This window comes from Leptonotus elevatus, chromosome 11 (genome assembly GCF_054856555.1).
Source record: "Leptonotus elevatus isolate MCC_2025b chromosome 11, RoL_Lele_1.0, whole genome shotgun sequence".
Classification (NCBI taxonomy): Eukaryota; Metazoa; Chordata; class Actinopteri; order Syngnathiformes; family Syngnathidae; genus Leptonotus; species Leptonotus elevatus.
The window spans coordinates 21,324,870-21,343,728 of NC_141249.1; the positions used below are offsets into that span (position 1 = coordinate 21,324,870).

Here is an 18,859-nt window from a genome sequence, read left to right on the forward strand (position 1 = left end):
TACTTCACAATATACTTTAAATACATTACAGTATGAATGTACTTTTTTAGGGAGAAAACTTTATAACTTTATTTTCGCATTCTTACAAAATTGACCACAAAATGCTATTTAAACATATTTGTTGGTGACATACATATATTAGAATGTGGATAATCTATTTTAGCCACTCTGCAATCAGCACGTTAGTGTTTAATGATAGCAAATTAATTTTATATACACTACCACCATATGTTAAACATTTGTCATATGTAGATTAACTCAGCAATTTTGTGATAATACAAATGCTTTCAGATTTTCAGGTAATGCACTTGGGTCTGCACCAGACATTGTATATATATTTTTTCATTTAAAACATGCAAAAATTTAACCGTCAATAATTGCATACAATGTGAAAACGATTTCTTAAGGTCCGGCATCTTCATGTGTCTCCTCATGTGCAAGGTCATATACTTCTTGTCGGCGAAGCCTTGGTTGCAGACGAGGCAAACGAAGGGCTTCTCGCCCGTGTGCTTGACGCGGATGTGGATCTTCATGTCCGACTTTCGGGAGAAGACTTTGGCGCAGAGGGAGCAGCTGAATGGTCTCTTCCTCGTGTGTGTGTTTTCAGGTGGCGGATGAAGTGGGACCTGTGCTGGAAGGTTTGGGCGCACTGGAAGCAGTGGAGCCGCTCGGGGTCGTCGTGCGTTTTTGGGGGTTCTTTGGTGTCTGTCTCAGGAGAGAGCGGCATTTTGTCGACGTTGCCGACTTCTTGCGACTCAGCTTCTGTTGCTGGATGAATGTTCTCTCGTGTGTAATATAAGCGACGCCAAACTGGAGCAGCTCTTCGTACATACCATGCAGGTGAAATGCTTCCCGCCCGAGTGTTTCTTCAGATGCCTTATCAAACCGGCCCTGTAGCGAAAGCGCATGGTGCAAACCGAGCAGGGGAACGGTTTCTCCCCTGTGTGCACCATCATGTGCTTGATCATTTCCGACTTATCCCGGAATCTCTTGGTGCAAACGGGGCAAGCGAAAGGTTTCTCCCCGGTGTGTATTCGCATGTGACGGTTCAAATTGCCCTTCTGCACGAACGATTTGCCGCACTCGAAGCAGATGAACGCATTGCCGTGGTTGCTGTTGCTTTCCACGGGTTCTTTCGGGAGACCGTTGCCGTCTGCCGGCCGACTCGCTCTCTCGCCTGTGTGCGTGGTGATGTGCAATATGAGACATTCCCTGCTGGAGAAGTTTTTCTTACAAATGTAGCAGGTGAAGGGTTTGACGGCCGTGTGCGTTCTCGTGTGCATGATCAGTTTGTACTTATCGGTGAAGCCTTTGGTGCACACCGAGCAGGGGAAGGGATTCTCTCCCGTGTGGATTCTCATGTGCCGTTGCATGTGATGCTTCAAGGAGAATCTTTTGGCGCAAAAAGAACAAGCAAACGGTCTCTCTCCGGTGTGCGTGATCATGTGGATTTTCAAGCTGCCCTTGTGGGCGAACGTCTTCCCACATTGCGGGCACTTAAAATCTTGGTTGTTGTTATGATGCTTTGTATCACTTTTAGACTTCTTTTTAGCCTTGGCAGGTTTAGCGTCGCTGCTGCGTTCAGCATCAAAAGGCATCGCCTCGTCCATGTTGGACAGTGGAGCAAATGAGCTGGCGCTCGGAGGCTCCGTCCCACTTTGACTGCGTACGCCATCCTGTTCGCGCTTGACAGGGGCAGCCGTCATCATTAACGTGGTGATGCCGGCCTCCTTCGGACCCTGGCTCCACTCGTCCTCCTCCTCCTTTTTAACGCAGGGGGGCTCTGCTGGGTCCTCCTGCTGCTTCTGCTCAGAGTCACATGGAAGCTCTTCTTGACTCTTCACCAGCACCTGCTGGACGTCTGCCATGGTTTAAAAAAAATAAGACCAAGATAAATAATTTCAAAACTTTTGCCACCATTATATAACCTGTACAACAAATTTTTTTTTTTAATAAAAATCTTTTAGACAGGGGAGGAAGCATATTTTACAGAATTTTACCCAAATGTCGACTATAAACATGCAAGTTAAAATTGTGAATGGCATGACTGACTGCAACGAAGCAGTCATATGAAACAAACGATACATACACACACATCTAACAAACGTGAGATGAAATTTCGCTAGTAAACAAACCTGTTGCGTGCAGTCCAGTTTGATGCTTGAAAACATTGTCGAGCATCTCACGTTGTCGCTCGTTCTCCTCTTTTGTCCGACAAAGTTCCTCTTCGTACTCCGCGATGGTTCTCTCGAAGAGTCCGAATATCTCTTCGACCGCCACATTTAGTCGCTGCTTAACCAACTCTCTCAGAATTCGGACTTTACACATGTTTACATTCAAACTGGTAGTGCTGTTGTACGCAGCAACTCACTAGCTTAGCGACGTCGTGTTTTTAGCTAGCTAAGAAGCTAATTTGAGTCCGTTTATGTTATCAAAGACGATTTAACACGTCGTCTCCGGTAAACTCCATACATTTATATACGGGGGGAAAGGAGAGGCACTGTTTAAAAAAGTAAAAAGGTTCTGATGGCTCCAACATAACACAACTGTGGTTACCCAGACTGCATCTGCCAATAAGCCACAATGCGCATGCGTACAATACCGCCGTCTTGAACTATAGCAACGGTGCGCATTTAGGGACAAATAAAGTGAATACAATGAATTAAAATGTATTATACATTTGTCTAAATCTTATTTTACACCTCCTAATAATAAACATCAATGTCAGTAGTCAAATGTTTATAAAATTGAAGAAAAAAATTAATTGTCAGGTCTTGCCATGGCGTCAGATTTACGGGCTTTATCTTCTTCGCCCGCCATTTATGACAGAAATTAGAAAACATTCAGCGACACTACATAGACGCTATCTTCAGGAAATTCACATGAAAACCGAAAATCCTCCATGATATCAACATTCCCAGCAATACTGCAATAATTTGTATTTTTCTGACATTACAGAAAAAGTTATTTACATAATAATCAATTAATAACGAATTTTTCAATTTGGAGCTTTGAACAAATCTGTGGGGTGGGATGCTTGATAGTTTATCCCATTTCCTCTTCTTCTAACAGTTTATTCTTTGTTTTTTTCCCATCAGTTTGTGGCACCATGCTGCCTCTTTGGTCAATCCTGGTATTACGGCAGACTAGTCTGAGGGACGAGACTCGCAATAACAATCAAAATTGGGTAAGATCAGAATGTGTGTACCACGTTTTCGTTACTTTGCGTCATTGTGTTCCCCAGGACACTTGTGCTTGTTAACATGGCACTTCCGAGTGAATTGTTTGTCGCACACGTTGCAACTAAACGGTTTCTCCCCCGTGTGCGTCCGCCTGTGTCTCATCATGTCCCCCTTGATCGTGAAGCCCTTGTCGCAAAATGAGCAGGTGAAAGGTTTCTCCCCCGTGTGCCCCCTCATGTGCGTCATCATGTTCCCCTTGCTGGAGAACCTTTTGGCGCACACAGAGCAGGCAAAATGTTTCTCCCCGGCGTGCATGCACTTGTGGGCGACCATTTCCTTCCTGCAGGAGAAGGCAGCCGGACAGGCGGCGCAGGAGAAGGGCGGGGCCCTGCTGTGTTTCTTCAAGTGCGTCAACATGTTCTCCTTCAGGGAAAATCTCTGGTCGCACACCGAGCATGCAAAAGGCTTCTCTCCAGTATGCGTCCGGGCGTGCCGCGTCAAGTGCGTCTTTGTGGAGAACGTCCCGCCACACACGGCGCAAGAAAACGGCTTCTCGCCCGTGTGGGTTCGCATGTGCAGCAACACGTTACTCTTCGTGGTGAAGCGTTTACTGCACACGGAGCAAATGAAGCGTTTCTCTCCGGTGTGCATTTGGGCGTGCCGTGTCAAATGCGCCTTGGTGGAGAACGCACCGCCGCACACCGAGCAGCCAAAGGGTTTCTCGCCGATGTGACATCTCAGGTGAGAGAGCAAGTTCTGTCGGTGGCGGAAGGTTTGAGTACAAACCAAGCAGTTGAAGGGTTTCTCCTCGGCGTGGCAGCGCATGTGTAAGAGCAGGCAGTCCCGACGGCTGAATGTTTTGCCGCATGCCGAACAAGCAAAAGGTTTTTCCCCCGTGTGGCATTTTATGTGGCGGTTTAAAATACCACGGTCGCCAAACACTTTCCCGCATTCGGAGCAGCTGAAGAGTTTTTTTGTTATGTCATTCGCCTTGGGAGGTTCTTTACCGCCATCGCTGTGATCCGTGATGTCATCAGACGAGTGTGACACCACATCGTCCATGTCTGACAGTAGAGCAACGCTGTCTGGTTGTGATCCTCCTCCCCCATCTTCCAATCCTCTGCTGCTTTTCTTCTCCTCACTCGCGCTGCGACCAGCTTTGTCGTCGTCCTCACTCTTCACAAGCACAATAGTCAAAGGAAAAATGGTGTTGTCAGACACCTCCTCTTCTTCTTCTTCTTTAACGCTGTTTTTTTTTGTCTCACCTTGACTCGCCATCGTCAAGGGCTGGAAACCTGCATGACACACGGAAATCAAACTGCTGGTTAGAAACGGGTAGTAACAAGCTGTATTCACAATAGTTGAGTCAAACTAAGGTAGCAGTACTAGTTTTATAGTATTACTTGAATACTATTTTTGACTGCTGTAGCCACCGCTGGCCCTCAGTGTAAAACAGAGTTCATTTTGTATTTTGGGACTTTTTTTTTTTGTAACATAATTGTATTGTTTTGATATTATTACCTGACATACAGTATAGGCACCAAGTTTGTGAGTGTTTCTTCCTCATTTGCCTGATTTTGTCACGTGTATGTATTTTGTTAGATTTTTGTCAAATGTTGTTGCGTGTGTGACTTTCGGCGCTAGTATTTTACAGAAAGACTTATTTTCTTTCAATTTATTATAATGTCTAATTGCAATACAGAGCTATTTTTTCATTAAGAGAAATTAAACCAAAAAAATGTGTGGTAGTTCCTTGGGGGATAATACTAGATAATTATTTGAAATTTCAAGTCATTTCAATTTGATAAAATTATTGGTCAGAACAGAACTCCAATTGCAGCGACGTAACCTAAACGTGTACGTAAATCGAAAACGCACATCTCGTAGTAAAGTCCTGACTGAAACGGTTTGTAATTTATTGGGTCACATTACGGGAAAGAATGATCGTGATAGTTTTCCCTACACAATCTCAAACACAAACTGACCGCATGGATTTATGTAAGGTCGTGCATATACTAAAATAAGTCTCTGTTTGCAGCTAGCATGCTAAGTTAACCGGAATGCCTACCAAGTGTAAGAAAGCAAAGCTTGCATAAACCATTATTTTCCTCCTCGTATGTGTGTGCCGAGTGGACAAACAAACACAACAACAATAATTCAAAAATATTAATAAAAGTAGTACAGACGTTACGGCGGTGTCTCTGTTTGGAAGATGTGTTGCCAACTTCCGGGTTATTCTTCTTCGGTGGTGGCATTTACATCATGGTACGTCGCCGCCATATTGAAGAGGTACAGTACTCGTTAGGATGTATGGATAATATAAAATATAATATAACACTGTATAATAAAACTCAAACACAAAAGCAAATATGTCTTTATTTTAAGCCAACAATTGCTGTATTTTTCAATTTCATGTAAAAAAAAAAAAAAAACAAGTAACAAAACTAAGTAAACCAGTCATTTGTATTTGACTCAATCTACAGTTCAGACGTTTCCTCCGACTCCAAATGCTCTTCAGTTTTCCCCGCTTGGTCATTTCTAGCTTCGACACTCTCGTCTCCCTGGCTGGTCATGGTGGCGTCAAGTGTGTCCTGCTCAGCAGTGTCATTCTGAGGCTCGGCGCCCTCATCATCCTCGTCTTCTACGTCCATCTCAAAGACACGGAGGTGACTCAGATTTTCGCTCAGCTGCAAGGCGGAGGTGAACAGAATGAAAGACAAGTCACCAAAGGTGTTAGGATTCAGTTTGTGGGCAGTAATCCCTGAATATTAGTGAAAGAAATAGCAAAAAATACATATTCACGATTTTTGGCATTCCCAATTTTGGCATTCCCAAATTTGCGGATTCATAATAAGAGTAGGTCAATTTGAATTGTGAAACCCCAGTCTGCGGAGTATCACTGTCGCCACTCTACGCGAGGTTGGCGCTTACCACGCAGGCTACTTCTCGGATGCCGTTGACTGCGACAAACTGAGCCTTCATGCCCTCCAGTTCCCGCCACTGATTTCCCAGCACCAGACTTTGGCAGGGAATGCTGTCGCTCTGCTGGTCCAACCTGAACACGCAAGTAGGAAATGTTACATCTGAGCATTGATAATACGACAACGTCAAACCCTAACCCTTTGAGATAGCGGTTGGCATTAAAGGGGCAGCACACCTCAAATTGGGCGTCCACTTGAATTCACTCTCACAGTTCAGGGTTGAAGAGAGCGGAACCTGCGCCAGGACACTGCGACTGTTGTCTTCTTCTGTTCCCTGAAGGATGACAGTCAACATCTCGTCGCTATAGAAACGAGCATCCAGGCAGCGGTAGACGTCGTGCGGCCTGGAAGAGACGACCAAAAAGTATAAATCGGAAGAAATGACGGCCATCGCGCTGGGTCGGGATATCACCTCTCTCTCGGACACTCACCGGGGCTCTGCGCTCTCGCCTTCTGAGGCGTCGAGATGGTGGCTCAGGTCGAGAGACGCGACACTGTTGGGGATGTGTCTGCGAAAAAACACTTTTTGTAAGTAGGACGGTTACATTTCATACTGTAAGTCCGGTTGGTCTTCACATGTCGAGCGTCTGCCTACAGCAGCTCCTTGCAAGTTTTTTTCCCCATCATTTGTCAAATAAACAAATCAATAAAATCGACCAATCACAAGCCTGAATGTCTAAAGTTGGGTACTTGCACTGTAAGTCAAACTACCATTTGATATTGGAAAATAAAAACGCTACCTGTTTGGGTCGCTTCCTTTGCGTAACAAGTAGAGCTTGTGCGGCAAAACGTGCGGCATGCAGAACACCACACAGTGCATTTTGGCCTTCTTGTCATTCCACCTTTGGAACACACACACAATCACATTACCAAACACAGATTATTATAACAGCTTTTATTCAAATTTAGCCATTTTCAATGTGAGCAAAAGTATAGGAGAAAGTGTACATTAATGAATGTCTATGCACAATATCAGATTTTTTTCCCCAAGATAGCATTTATACTATTTAGATGTGTAAAAAGAGATTTAATTAAATATGATCACACACTCTTATTAATCACAACAATTTTTTTTAATTTTGCAATTATTTTTTGATATATAAAATACAGATGAAACTTAAAGGCTAATAAAAAAAAAAGGAAAAATTCTAAATAAAATCCAGCAATGTTGTTGATTGGGTGTGTCACATTTTAAGCCTTATGAAGAGTAAATTTAGGGATTAAGTGTGATTATTAAGACTTTATTTTTAGAAAATGTTGTGTAAATCTTAAAGAATCCGCAGATACCCGGTTTATGGACCCTCCCCCTGAAAAAAAATCCCAATTTATAAAAATTATATTTTACAATTTCCATTCAAATGTATTGTGAGTAAAACTATATATGCATTGAACATTTTACTTACAAGGATGGAAGCTCAAAAAGTCGCTGCATGTTTTCAGAGCTAAGGGTTAAAAAAAAAAAAAAAAAAAGACAACATTTTAGATATTTAATCATAAATAATATTTGGAATAATGGATCGCGTTCACGTGGCGAGAGAGCCTACCGCTGCGGCGCTGAATACAGCGGCAGAAAAGCAGCCTGTTTCACAGACTTCCCAATAACTTCCTGCACAGAAAACCACAAAAGTGTCATTCTCATTTTGTCCCGCAAGACGATCGTCAAGCGAGCAAGAATCAGTCAGTGGTCTCACCGCAGGTTTCTGCAGACAGAGCTCGATTACATTCTCCATCATCCTTTTGACAAAATGCAAAGACTTTTTGGGAAAGGAAGGAAACAGCAGGGGGCTCGCTGAAGAAAAAAAATGATCACAATGTGAGCTTTTTGCAAATGGGGAAACAAAAGAAAGAATGCAAACAATATGTAGAAAATCACTCTTCAGGTGCGTGCTGTCCTGTAGAAACTTGAGCCACTGGTTGCCCTTGGTGCTGGGTGGAGATACGAGGTCCTCGTCCTCATCCTTCAGGTACTACCAAATGTCAGGAATCAAGCAAAACTCATTTCCGGGGCAGAAAACACTGACGAATCCCTTGTCTTAGGCTATGACGTCATCTTCATGCGAAGGGATGTTGACAACATGTCGCAAAGCTACTTACCTGACCGACCCGCTCTACATTGAAGTACTTCCCTTTCCGATCAAAGAGCTGTTCGTTCTGTGGGGAGAACGTGACACTCAAAAAACTTGAACATGAATTACCCGCAAACTTTTTTTTTTTTTGTTTGTGCCGCCACCTCGCTGAAATGCTCCGAGAGGAAATCGGCGACAAAGGCAATGTCCTTCTGCGTCATCTGAGGGCGCACAATAAAAATAGTATGAAATTAAAGACGAGGCCAATGAGTCGTCAAACTAAAATACGTATATCTCACCTTGTTGAGTTCTGGAGGGACGTGCTCATCGCACATTCTTAGCATCGCTGCCGAGAGAAAGAATAACTTCAGTGTGAGAAATAAAAAAATACAGATCTCCAGAAAGATGAATTGCTCTTCTCGGAGGATAAAGAAAATGCACCTGTGAATATTGTAATATGTCTGCATGTGCGCCACTGTTTTTTTTTTCAAATACCTGTTGCTAAACGGTTATAAACGTAGATGCCACTTGCTAGCCCGTCTATGGCATTTCCCATTATGTGTTAGCATTAAGCCCTTTGTTTTATGTTTAGTTTGAGTGTAAACGTCAACCATGAGGCAATAAACAGCTTGAAGCCTCTTTTTTGAAGACTTGTTCACTTTCTGACAATAAAAATAAAAAAAATCACATATCTCGAAAAAGTCAGGTCACTCGTACCTCAAAAATGTTGGATACAAATAATACAAATAAAAATACAAAAATCTACATACCCACATACAGCCAACGGAAAAAGGCTTTAAAGTTCTTCATGCTCTTGTCGATCACTCTGCATGTCAAAAATGGATCATCGAAAGCGTTGAAGCTTCAAATGAGAGTTTAAAAACTCGATTATTAGGAAAACAACCAAGGAACTTACTGCAGGAGTTCGCTGGTTTTTAAGGAAAAGGAGCCCACGGCCGTGATGGCACCTTGAAGCAAAACATTGAAACTGTGTGAAACAAACATTTGCGCTCATTTGCTGCGTGAATGTGGCATGCCACCTTCTATGGCGGCCGAATCCAGGCCGAGGGGTTCGAACTTCTTCTTCCACAGGGACATGCCTTTCACCTCGCTCAGGTGGTAGAGCAGCGCCTCGGAGCCGCTGCCAGAGAAGCAAGCGAGGGGTTTGCTGGATGCTGTGAAATCGGAAAAGGGGGGGGGGGCACTCCTACCTTTGGAGGTGGCTGATCACCAGCTTCTGGATGCTGGAGTAAGATGACTCGATGGTCTGGCCGAGCTTCTTCAGGCCCTGCAGTGGAAATGGGGGGGGGGGGGGGGCAAACTTGTCTACTCATGTAACAGGATGCACCAAAAAAAATTCTCAAGATGTACTTTGGTGCCAGGAAATTTGACAAAAACATGATATGAATCGGGGGAAAAAAAAAATACAAAAAATAATTGAGCAGGATGCTGGGTTTTTTTTTTGCAGCTTTTCCTAGTATATCTTTTTTTGTCCTACCTTTTTGCTGACCCAAAAAATTTAAATTATCTAGCAAAAATATGACAAAAAAAAAACTTGTCAATTCAGCAATAGGATTGTAACAGACTACACAGCATTATCCGACTTAAAAAATGAATCATTAATGACAGAAAATTACAATTATGTGGCGAAAGAAATTGACTACAGGACAGATATTCCATGAAAGAAAATCTGACTAAAACATTTTAATAAATCTCATAAAAAGTGACGAGAATCTGACAAGACAATATTATAATATTATTAAGAGAAAAAAAAGACAAAAAGCCATCATACTCTCGTACAGATTTGAGTCAGGCAAAACGATAAAAAAAAAATAATAATAAGGCAAACAAAAAAATCTCACAGAATCTGGACATCTGTTTTAAAATCTGATTTAATAATCTGATTTTTTTTTTTTAAATACAAATACGTGAGTGATTTTGGCATGATTTATGGACAACTTCAGACAAAAAAAATAAAAATACGGATCAAAATATTTAGCATGCCATGTCTCCTGATACGGCAACATGTTTAAAAAAAAGAAAAAGAAGAGAAAAAAAACAGCAACCAATGGCACCAAAGCAGCACTTTTCCTGCATGATAGGTAACCTACTTTTTCCCGCCCATAGGACCTCTCTTACACTCACCTTGACAGTCAGCTGGTTCATGAGAAGAGCCTGCAATTCAGGACTGGAAAGTAAAAGTAGCATGTTAGCATTCTACCTAGCACTTGAGTGTACTACAAGAAGGAACTTAACTGTCCTCACCTGGACTGTCCCCAGAGAAGAAGCTCCAGGAACTCGTCTTGCACCTGCGTGCTTGTGTTCTTTTCCTACAGTTAAAAACAAACATAACAGGAGTTCTTTCCGTGGCATAACGAAACGGGGGGGGGCTCAGCCTGAGCCGACCTGCACAAACTTGGTCAGTCGGAGGTCCATCTGCATGAGGATTTCCTCCCAGGCCTCGCACATGCACGTGAGCGACAGGTGCAGGTACTGCAGCAGCGTGGAGATGTGGGTGAACTTGCGCGCCATCCTGGTGAGCTCGGGAAGGCAGTCGGACAGCAGGCCCGTGTCCAGCTAATCAATATTGTGGTGATCATCATCATTAACAAGAATGATTTGCCCAAAAACAATTTTCAATGCAACATGACACTTTAAAACGAATGGAATGTTGTTTTTCGAAAAAAAAAAAAATTTTTAATCCAATTCATCCATGAATTACAAATGCCACCTGAAAACTGCCTCACCTGAACAAAGCAAATCTCCGCCTGGTCCTCTGCAGACTTCACCTCGGTGATGACGGCCAGAGACTTGAGGTCACTGGCCAGACTCAACGTGCGGCAGCTTCCTGAAACCTGCAAATCAAAGATGAGGTTAAAACTGATTTTCTCGTTATAAAACTCTCGTAATGATAAATGGGGCCATCTTCAAAGAGTTAAGAGTTGAAGTTCTAGTTGAAGTTCATTCCAGCACAAACGTCTTACTCCGGCTAACGTTGCAATCTTGTACATCCCGTAGGCGTAAAGTTCCACGTGGCCGGCGTGTCCTCCGAGGACGAGTATGTTCAGCCTACATTGGAGGCAAAAAGAGGCTTAAAAAACCAACAACAAAACAACAACAGCACTACGCTTTGTTGTTGGAACATAAACGCATAGAGTTACCGGACTTCTCCAAGGAGGTTCATGATCTCGTCAGACTTCTCCTCACTGCAAAAAAAAAACCACATTCATAATAACATGACTGCATATGAATATTTCAATTCGGCTTGAAAAACAAGTGTCAAAAAATGGGTTTACCTGAAGAGCTTTGATGTTGTGCTGTAGCTGGAGGAACAAAAAAAGAGATGTTAAGTGAACCTGAGGAGATGTTTGTAATCAGTTTGTCTTACCTCTTGGGAAGGGAGGCTAATTTGGGCAGAAACAGCTTGGATTCATCCTCTGACTGATAAAAGGATCCGAGTGCACTGGAGCACATTGACAAGAATGCAAAACGTTAATATCGTCGAATTCTTGAATGTCTCTAAATGTACTCCCCCCTTTTGGATACCTTCAAGGCAAAGCTGCCTACCTGCTTTCCTCCGTCACCTCCATCCAGTGCATGCAGCTGACGGGGTTCTGCATGTGGAACACATGCAGGATCTCCGCTTTCTCCACACCGCACAACACCACCTGATTCGTGTCTCCAAGGCTGAAGGCCAGAACTGACCGATCAGGAGAAGCGGAGAAGGAGAGAAGCGGGAATTCATCATGTTCACTGTAAATTGACACAAGCGTTGCTCACTTTTGCCGTCAGGTCTCCAGGCAAGTGCGGTGATCTCCTTCCCGATGTGCTCGCTGGGGGCCAAGCTCCAAACCCGCTGGAAATTGGTCAAGCGGTGCAGCAGCAACTACAATACAACAAAATAACAATAAATAGAGAGAGTGAGGGGTGCAAAACGGTATAACACATCCATACCGGTCATTCTTAAGAGTACCTCTCCAGTCGTGCTGGCCAGAGCGATCAGATCTCTTTTGGGGGACCATGCCATACACAGCACGGGATTGGGAAGCTGCTTCTTTCCGACTTGCCGGAAGGCAGGCATCGTTTGTGCTACATGATGCAAAACAATACAAGAAAAGCATTACGTGATTACTTCTCTTATATTAGTTGTAAGACTAAACCCGGTTGTTATGCTGATATCTTAGATCTTACCTTTATTGTCCTCCAACGTTACGCACAGAGTAAGTTTTGATTGACGGACTTATATGAAAGAAGAAACGTCGATTTTAGTTTTCTGTTATTAACGCAACTCGCTTATTTTTGCTGCTCCGCGGGCAGCGCCATGTTCTTTACCCTTTGACCAATCATCGTACGGCAACGGTAAGCGGGAAGGGACATGTTTGCTCATGAGCAAAAACGCAAAATTGTGGAAGGTATTGGTTTAAGGTTAGAAGCCGTTAACTAAATACTTCAGTAACTAAAATCCAAAACATAGTCTTGTTTTTTAAACACAAATCTATGATATTTGACGATAGGGATAAGGCTATTATAGGAACTTGGACTCGGTACCGTGTGTGACGTCATATTTGTGCGACACATGACTACCACTCACAGAAAAAACAAGGGTGCTGGGTTACTCCGACGTTAAAAATGTGTAAAGTCCGAATGTTGAGAACGTTGGTGAAGCAGCGACTAAACGTGGCCGTCGAAGAGATATTTGAACTATTTGAAAGGACGATAGCGGAGTACGAGGAGGAACTGTGTCGAAGCAAAGAGGAGAACGAGCGACAACGCGAACTACTGGACGCTGTTAACAAGTCTCGGGTTGGACTTCATGGAGCAGGTTTGTTTACTATCGAAAGCAACCGGTTGCTCATATTAGCTGTTTCTTCATCATTGAACAATGATTGCTTTGACAAATTAGACCCAACACTTATTGTTAAGATTCTTATACACTATTTGTGCTTATGTCTGTGCCTGTAGACATCCAGCAGGTGTTGGTGGAGAGTCAAGACGAGGTTCCTTTTGACCATGCGCAGCAAGAAAGGGGCTCCAATGTGCATGTTAAAGAAGAAGAGGAAGATGTGCGGCTCAGACCGGATGCGCAGCAAGAAAGGGGCTCCAATGTGCATGTTAAAGAAGAAGAGGAAGATGTGCGGCTCAGACCGGATGCGCAGCAAGAAAGGGGCTCCAATGTGCATGTTAAAGAAGAAGAGGAAGGTGTGCGGCTCAGACCGGATGGGGGGGCTGACATCACATTGACTGAGGTCCCTGTGAAGAGTGAAGATGACGACGCTCCATCCTCACTGCTTCATCACAGAGAGGAGAACACAAGCAGCAGCTCAAGTCGACACTGTGGAGGATCACAACCACACAACTCTGCTGCAGCTTTGGACAACACAACGTCACACTCTTCTGACACTGATCTTGGCGATGACACCAAAAAGACGGATAAGAGCTCTCCCGGTGATGTCAGTCCGTTTATCTGCTCCGAATGCGGCAAAACGTTTGTCCAAAAATTCACTTTGAAAAGACACATGAGGATCCACACAGGGGAAAAACCTTTCAGCTGCACTGTTTGCACTCTGAGCTTCTCGAGGAAGTCGGAAATGACCACTCACGTGTTATCGCACACGGGAGAGAAACCTTTCAAGTGCGCCGTGTGCGACAAAACATTCTCTGTGAAGAAATACATGATGGCACACACGAGGACGCACTCCAGAGAGAAACCTTTCACCTGCGCGATTTGCGCAAAAGGTTTCTCGGCAAAAGCGCATTTGAAGATACACACCAGGACACACACTGGGGAAAAACCTTTCAGCTGCGAAGTTTGCGACAGAAACTTCACGAGGAAGCCGGAAATGATAACGCACATGGCGACGCACACGGGCGAGAAGCCATTCGACTGTTCCATCTGCGGCAAAAGTTTCTCGGCCAGGAAATATTTGATGAGGCACATGAAAAGACACACAGCGGGGAAACCTTTTACTTGCGCAGTATGCGCTAAAAACTTCTCCAGTAAAGCATATGTTATGATACACATGAGGACGCACACGGAGGAGCTGTGACACTTGTGATAAAACATTCACATTTAGGACCCAGGTCAACAACCATGTGTGTACTGGGGACAAAAATAGCAAGAATAACAATGCAGGACGTCACGTACAGTTGCATGTCAATTAAGTCATATCTTGACTACTTACAAGTAGGGCTGAATGATTTCGGGAAAATAATCTAATCTGGATTTTTTTTGTCCTCAATATTGCAATTTAATTTGCAATATTTTTTTCAACATCCTTTTCCCATGTAATTATTTAACACAAGCAATACATGAATCTGTATTAAAATATAATTATTAAGTTTTCATCTCTTAGGTTAGGTTTACTCTAAAGTAAAGGCAAATGAACCATGAATTAATAAAAGACAATTTATGTACTTCAATTAGAGTTGTTGGTAAACATTTTGACTTGCAGTAGATTACAACAATAATGCAATCAATTGAACTATTCAGAAGTAATAAAATAAAAATAAAAACAATATATTGCATCCACAATACAGTGATATTTCTTTTTAATCACTGTGTTGTGGATCAAATAAATCCAAGTGTGTGTAAGAGTGTTTTTAGAAACTTGTGTTGTAACAGCGACACAAGAAGATGGACTGATATATTTAATTAATCTCAGTATTTCTGTGATCAGTCAGAAAAGCGAATTAAATTGTACGTTAGAGCCAAGAAAGTCCGTGCCGCTGCCGCCAGGTGGCAGTGCTGAACTACATTGGCGCAGAGAAACCTTAGATGGTGAGGACATGCCGACGTAGCCGCCATCTTTAACCGGGAGACTGATTTCGACTCGGTTTGGTTAACATCAGCTAGGTGAGGCAGTTATGATACCAGGTGGGTAACTTAGAACTGACGCTTTCGTAAAGTTACGTCACCACCTTAAAAACGGAGGAGACCCTTTGAGATGCTTTTATGTGCCACCAGACGATGGCAGCATTGTAGCACAGTAACCATTAGCTTGCTACCTCCACCACCGAAGAAAAAATAACCGGAAAGTAGCAACACGTCGCTATGCTGAGAGCTAGCGTCCCTGTAGAAAACAAAAATGTGTAAAGTGGAAATGTTACGAGAGTTGGTGAAGCAGCGACTAAACGAGGCTGCGGAAAAGATATTCGACCTTTTTGAAAAGACGATCGCGGAGTACGAGGAGGAACTTTGTCGCTCGAAAGAGGAGAACGAGCGGCAACGCGAACTATTGGACGCTGTTTTCACGCCTCAATCTGGGCTAGACAAATCAGGTTTGTTTAATTCTTGTCTTTTTTCGGGCTCTCGTTATATTTCTATTTGATCATTTAATACACTGGCAGCGATTTCTCATTGTTTGCGTGGGCGGCCAGCAGAGCGAGCCGAAGTCGAGTACTTACGCTCTAATTGTATGTTGCATTAATTTAACAAACATGTAATCTACTCTCACTTCTCCAAACTAGTCATTACTGACATTAAAATGACGTAAAGCGAATAGTAACAAATAAATACAAAAATCATTCTTATTTTACATCCTCTTTAACTTGTCAACAGTACACGTTGTTGACGGACCAAGTCAATGTGACTGATCGAGTGAAAATCTCATTCTATTAAACACAGGTTTTATAATGGGACTACTTCATGCCTTTTGTCCTTTTACGGCCAAAGGTTCGCTTGTATCTATGCCAGCGGCATATAGACACAGAACAATTAAATGCTCATCCAGAATAAACAGATTACAAATGCCCACATTTAAAAAAAAATAATTCAAGTTAAGAGAAGTTGCTTTTTTTATTTTTTATTTTTTTCCGTTTTGTTTTGTTTTTGCTTTGTGTCGTTATCGTCTCAAATCTCGATACTGCTACCTAATATCGGCTTGATACTCACAATCTTTCTATTCTGTAGACACACAACATCCGGAAGAGGTTCCCCCTGAGCCACAGCTGGGGTGGAGCTCCCTTGTGGAGCAGGAGGAGCCAGCAGAGCACCCCCACATTAAAGAAGAAGAGGAGGACGTGTGGAGCAATCAGGATGGCGAGCAGCTTCCAAGCCCAAAGGAGGCAGATGTCAGCAGTTTACCGCTGGCTGGTCGTCCTATGAAACATGAAGACAATGAAAACGGAGCTCACTCCTCCCAGCTTCACCACAGTCAAAGTGAAGGGAACAGATACTCCGGCAGAAGAAAACAAGCACACGCTCCACTGTCCGATATGGACGATCACGACGTCACGTCATCCGAGACGGATCGCAGCGACGACGCCAAAGAACGTCCGAAGCGCTCTATTGGCGGCAAAGGCGACACCGCGCATCGCGCCAACAACCGATTCTTCAACTGCTCCGAATGCGGCAAGACATTCAGCCGGAAGGGAACTTTGAACCGACACATGAGGACGCACACCGGAGAGAAACCTTTCGCTTGCTCGTTTTGCTCTAAAATCTTCTCTCTAAAGCATCACAGGGACCGTCACATGCGAATACACACCGGGGAGAAACCGTTTTCCTGTTTATTTTGCCCTAAAAGATTCCGAGACAGGTCCAAAATGATGACGCACATGAGAACGCACGCGCCTGAGTTGCCGATTTCCTCCAGTCCATCCGCAACAACAGAAGCTGACAAAAAGCACTTCCAAGCTCCTCACTCACTTTCAGACAACCTAGCTCCACTATCAGACCTGGACGACGCCATGTCAAACTCTTCCGGGAGCGAGCACGGTGTCGGTGACGACGGCGACGAAACTGACAAGAACTCCAAAAAGTACATGTGTTCCGAATGCGGCAAAATGTTCGGCCGCATGGGAAGTTTGAACCGACACATGGCTACGCACACCGGAGAGAAACCTTTCCCTTGCTCAACTTGCGCGAAAAGCTTCACTTCTAAGGAACACATGAAAAGACACTTGATGATCCACACGGGGGAGACACCCTTCCCCTGCGCCGTGTGCGCGAAAAGATTTCGAGATAAGTGCGAAATGATACTGCACATGAGAACGCACACGGGCGAGAAACCCTTCATGTGCTCGGTTTGTCGCAAGTGTTTCTCTCGGAAGGCCGATCTGGTGTTACACATGAGAATGCACACGGGCGGACATTTCACCTGCTCGGTTTGCCATAAGAGATTCTCCAGTAAAAAGTATGTGATGATACACATGAGGACACACACAGGGGAGAAGCCGTTCGGTTGCGACGCGTGCGACAAGAGGTTCACGTATAAGTACCAGGTGACCAGACACAAGTGCGTGAGTTCAGACGCATCGGAGGCGACGTCACAATCAATTTTGTTGACCGACGATTAGCTGGGATGATGTACAACGCTCACATGAAGAAAGTTTCCTTGCAGATTCAAAGCAGTTATGATGTTCATAATTATATACAATTCCTTGGGAATGCACCCATACCACTTGTTTTTGTCCAATTACTTGCATATCGATACTGGCAATCATGATGAAAAGTTTCTTGTTGTTTTTTTTTAAAGCAAATTTTGTATATATATTTAAAAAAAAAACATGGCATAAGTTATTCTCATAGCACTTTTTAGAATAGCAACTTGTCATTACTGATATTTTTAACATCCGACAGCATGTTTAGCTAACAATCTGGCCACATGGTCTCAATCGGACCACTAGGGGGAACTAAAGAGTACATAAGACAAAAAAGACCGTGAAGTCTGGTGGGTATAAACTATGGACTTACATATGACTTGACTGTCATTAGGACCCTGCGGCTCGAGCCAAAGGGTAGCCATCTTACTTTGCCACGTTTACTGACAGTTTCCATATATTTTTCACTGATTTTTTAGTTTTTTTTTTATCAGTGTGTGTTTTACGCTAGCATCCCTGTATGGGGTTATGAGAGCCTTGGAAAGAGCAAACTCAAACTTTGCATCGACCATTCAGAGTAGTATGGTCGGTATATTATCTCAATATTGTGAATTGAATTGCGAATTGCAACAAGTAGGAAAATGGATGCTATGTAACCTCTGAGTGACCAGTGGCCACTACAAAATAAAATGTGTGTTGGGGGGGGGGGGGGGGGGGACTATAATAAAACTCCTTCTTGAGAATACTCCAAGTTATCTGCCTAAGGAGAGTAGAATTTGCAGTTGGCTTAAACTGTTGCTACCTGTGTCTATCTTCAACAAGCTCCTCCTATCCATAAGCATCGGCATATGTCGGGTTGATGAAGTGGTATCGGTATGTAGTAGCTGCATGTTTACAAATACTGGATTGATATACAGTATCGGTACCGATACTGGTATTGGTCGCCTATCGGTGCATCCCTACGATTTCTTCAACCGTGATTGTACTTAATGAATATCATAATTTCTCATGTTATGGTTTTAAATTAAAAATACAAATGTGAAACAGTGTGTGTGTATGTAATACTTTAATCTGTGTGTCACTTTTTGTGAAAGGTGTTAACATAAGTTAGTAAGTATGTTTTGTACCACTTTTCACAGAGTATATGAAATAAAGAATCACAACAGTCTACAGTAAATCCAAGAAAAACCAAAATTAGAAATAACGTTTGACATTTTCCCATACTTTGACTTATGATTGTTTTACATCATCTGCAAGTGACTGTATAGCACAATTAAGTAACTATTAAGAGTAAGAATACGTATAATGT

General features: G+C 43.2%; 4 protein-coding genes and 1 pseudogene across 8 annotated transcripts; 2 read left to right on the forward strand and 3 right to left on the reverse strand.

The window, feature by feature from the left end:
• Positions 1-56: 56 nt before the first annotated feature.
• LOC147166432 (uncharacterized) lies at positions 57-2,644 on the reverse strand (annotated as a pseudogene). Its single transcript, XR_015096521.1, has 2 exons — positions 2,136-2,644; positions 57-1,861 (listed from the first exon to the last, which is right to left on the reverse strand). The product of XR_015096521.1 is annotated as an uncharacterized LOC147166432 (transcript).
• Positions 2,645-2,785: 141 nt separating this feature from the next.
• Positions 2,786-5,414, reverse strand: LOC147166433 (uncharacterized). 4 transcript variants are annotated; one of them, XM_086089767.1, is made up of 3 exons: positions 5,369-5,412; positions 4,448-4,477; positions 2,786-4,358 (listed from the first exon to the last, which is right to left on the reverse strand). In XM_086089767.1, exon 3 carries the CDS (start codon positions 4,242-4,244, stop codon positions 3,219-3,221), a length of 1,026 nt encoding a protein of 341 aa, XP_085945893.1. In that variant the 5' UTR covers positions 4,245-4,358; positions 4,448-4,477; positions 5,369-5,412; the 3' UTR covers positions 2,786-3,218. The 4 variants fall into 4 exon arrangements, with proteins under 4 accessions (XP_085945893.1, XP_085945894.1, XP_085945891.1 ...); XM_086089768.1 differs by having other exon boundaries at positions 5,251-5,390; XM_086089765.1 differs by having other exon boundaries at positions 2,786-4,477; positions 5,369-5,414.
• Positions 5,415-5,540: 126 nt separating this feature from the next.
• anapc4 (anaphase promoting complex subunit 4) lies at positions 5,541-12,584 on the reverse strand. The gene is made up of 28 exons (XM_086089147.1): positions 12,421-12,584; positions 12,203-12,318; positions 12,010-12,115; positions 11,797-11,929; positions 11,618-11,692; positions 11,526-11,552; positions 11,391-11,435; positions 11,214-11,298; positions 10,977-11,084; positions 10,636-10,806; positions 10,495-10,559; positions 10,375-10,417; positions 9,441-9,517; positions 9,270-9,370; positions 9,146-9,197; positions 9,000-9,055; positions 8,529-8,575; positions 8,394-8,450; positions 8,258-8,314; positions 8,037-8,130; positions 7,855-7,952; positions 7,708-7,769; positions 7,567-7,605; positions 6,904-7,005; positions 6,595-6,672; positions 6,340-6,507; positions 6,114-6,237; positions 5,541-5,869 (listed from the first exon to the last, which is right to left on the reverse strand). The coding sequence occupies exons 2-28, from the start codon at positions 12,308-12,310 to the stop codon at positions 5,660-5,662; spliced, it is 2,388 nt and encodes a 795-aa protein (XP_085945273.1). The 5' UTR covers positions 12,311-12,318; positions 12,421-12,584; the 3' UTR covers positions 5,541-5,659.
• A 231-nt stretch (positions 12,585-12,815) lies between these two features.
• LOC147166435 (uncharacterized) lies at positions 12,816-14,427 on the forward strand. The gene is made up of 2 exons (XM_086089242.1): positions 12,816-13,051; positions 13,192-14,427. Exons 1-2 carry the CDS (start codon positions 12,859-12,861, stop codon positions 14,274-14,276), a joined length of 1,278 nt encoding a protein of 425 aa, XP_085945368.1. The 5' UTR covers positions 12,816-12,858; the 3' UTR covers positions 14,277-14,427.
• Positions 14,428-15,064: 637 nt separating this feature from the next.
• Positions 15,065-18,249, forward strand: LOC147166436 (uncharacterized). The gene is made up of 2 exons (XM_086089239.1): positions 15,065-15,507; positions 16,139-18,249. Exons 1-2 carry the CDS (start codon positions 15,315-15,317, stop codon positions 17,524-17,526), a joined length of 1,581 nt encoding a protein of 526 aa, XP_085945365.1. The 5' UTR covers positions 15,065-15,314; the 3' UTR covers positions 17,527-18,249.
• Positions 18,250-18,859: the final 610 nt, after the last annotated feature.

Coding starts and splice junctions, on each gene's coding strand:
- LOC147166436 (XM_086089239.1), top strand. CDS start 15,315: ATGTGTAAAGTGGAAATGTTACGAGAGTTGGTGAAGCAGCGACTAAAC. Junction 15,508..16,138: donor ATCTGGGCTAGACAAATCAG/GTTTGTTTAATT, acceptor TCTATTCTGTAG/ACACACAACATCCGGAAGAG.
- anapc4 (XM_086089147.1), bottom strand. CDS start 12,310: ATGCCTGCCTTCCGGCAAGTCGGAAAGAAGCAGCTTCCCAATCCCGTG. Junction 11,693..11,796: donor GAGGTGACGGAGGAAAGCAG/GTAGGCAGCTTT, acceptor AATGTGCTCCAG/TGCACTCGGATCCTTTTATC. Junction 11,553..11,617: donor TTAGCCTCCCTTCCCAAGAG/GTAAGACAAACT, acceptor TTGTTCCTCCAG/CTACAGCACAACATCAAAGC.
- LOC147166433 (XM_086089765.1), bottom strand. CDS start 4,460: ATGGCGAGTCAAGGTGAGACAAAAAAAAACAGCGTTAAAGAAGAAGAA.
- LOC147166435 (XM_086089242.1), top strand. CDS start 12,859: ATGTGTAAAGTCCGAATGTTGAGAACGTTGGTGAAGCAGCGACTAAAC. Junction 13,052..13,191: donor GGTTGGACTTCATGGAGCAG/GTTTGTTTACTA, acceptor CTGTGCCTGTAG/ACATCCAGCAGGTGTTGGTG.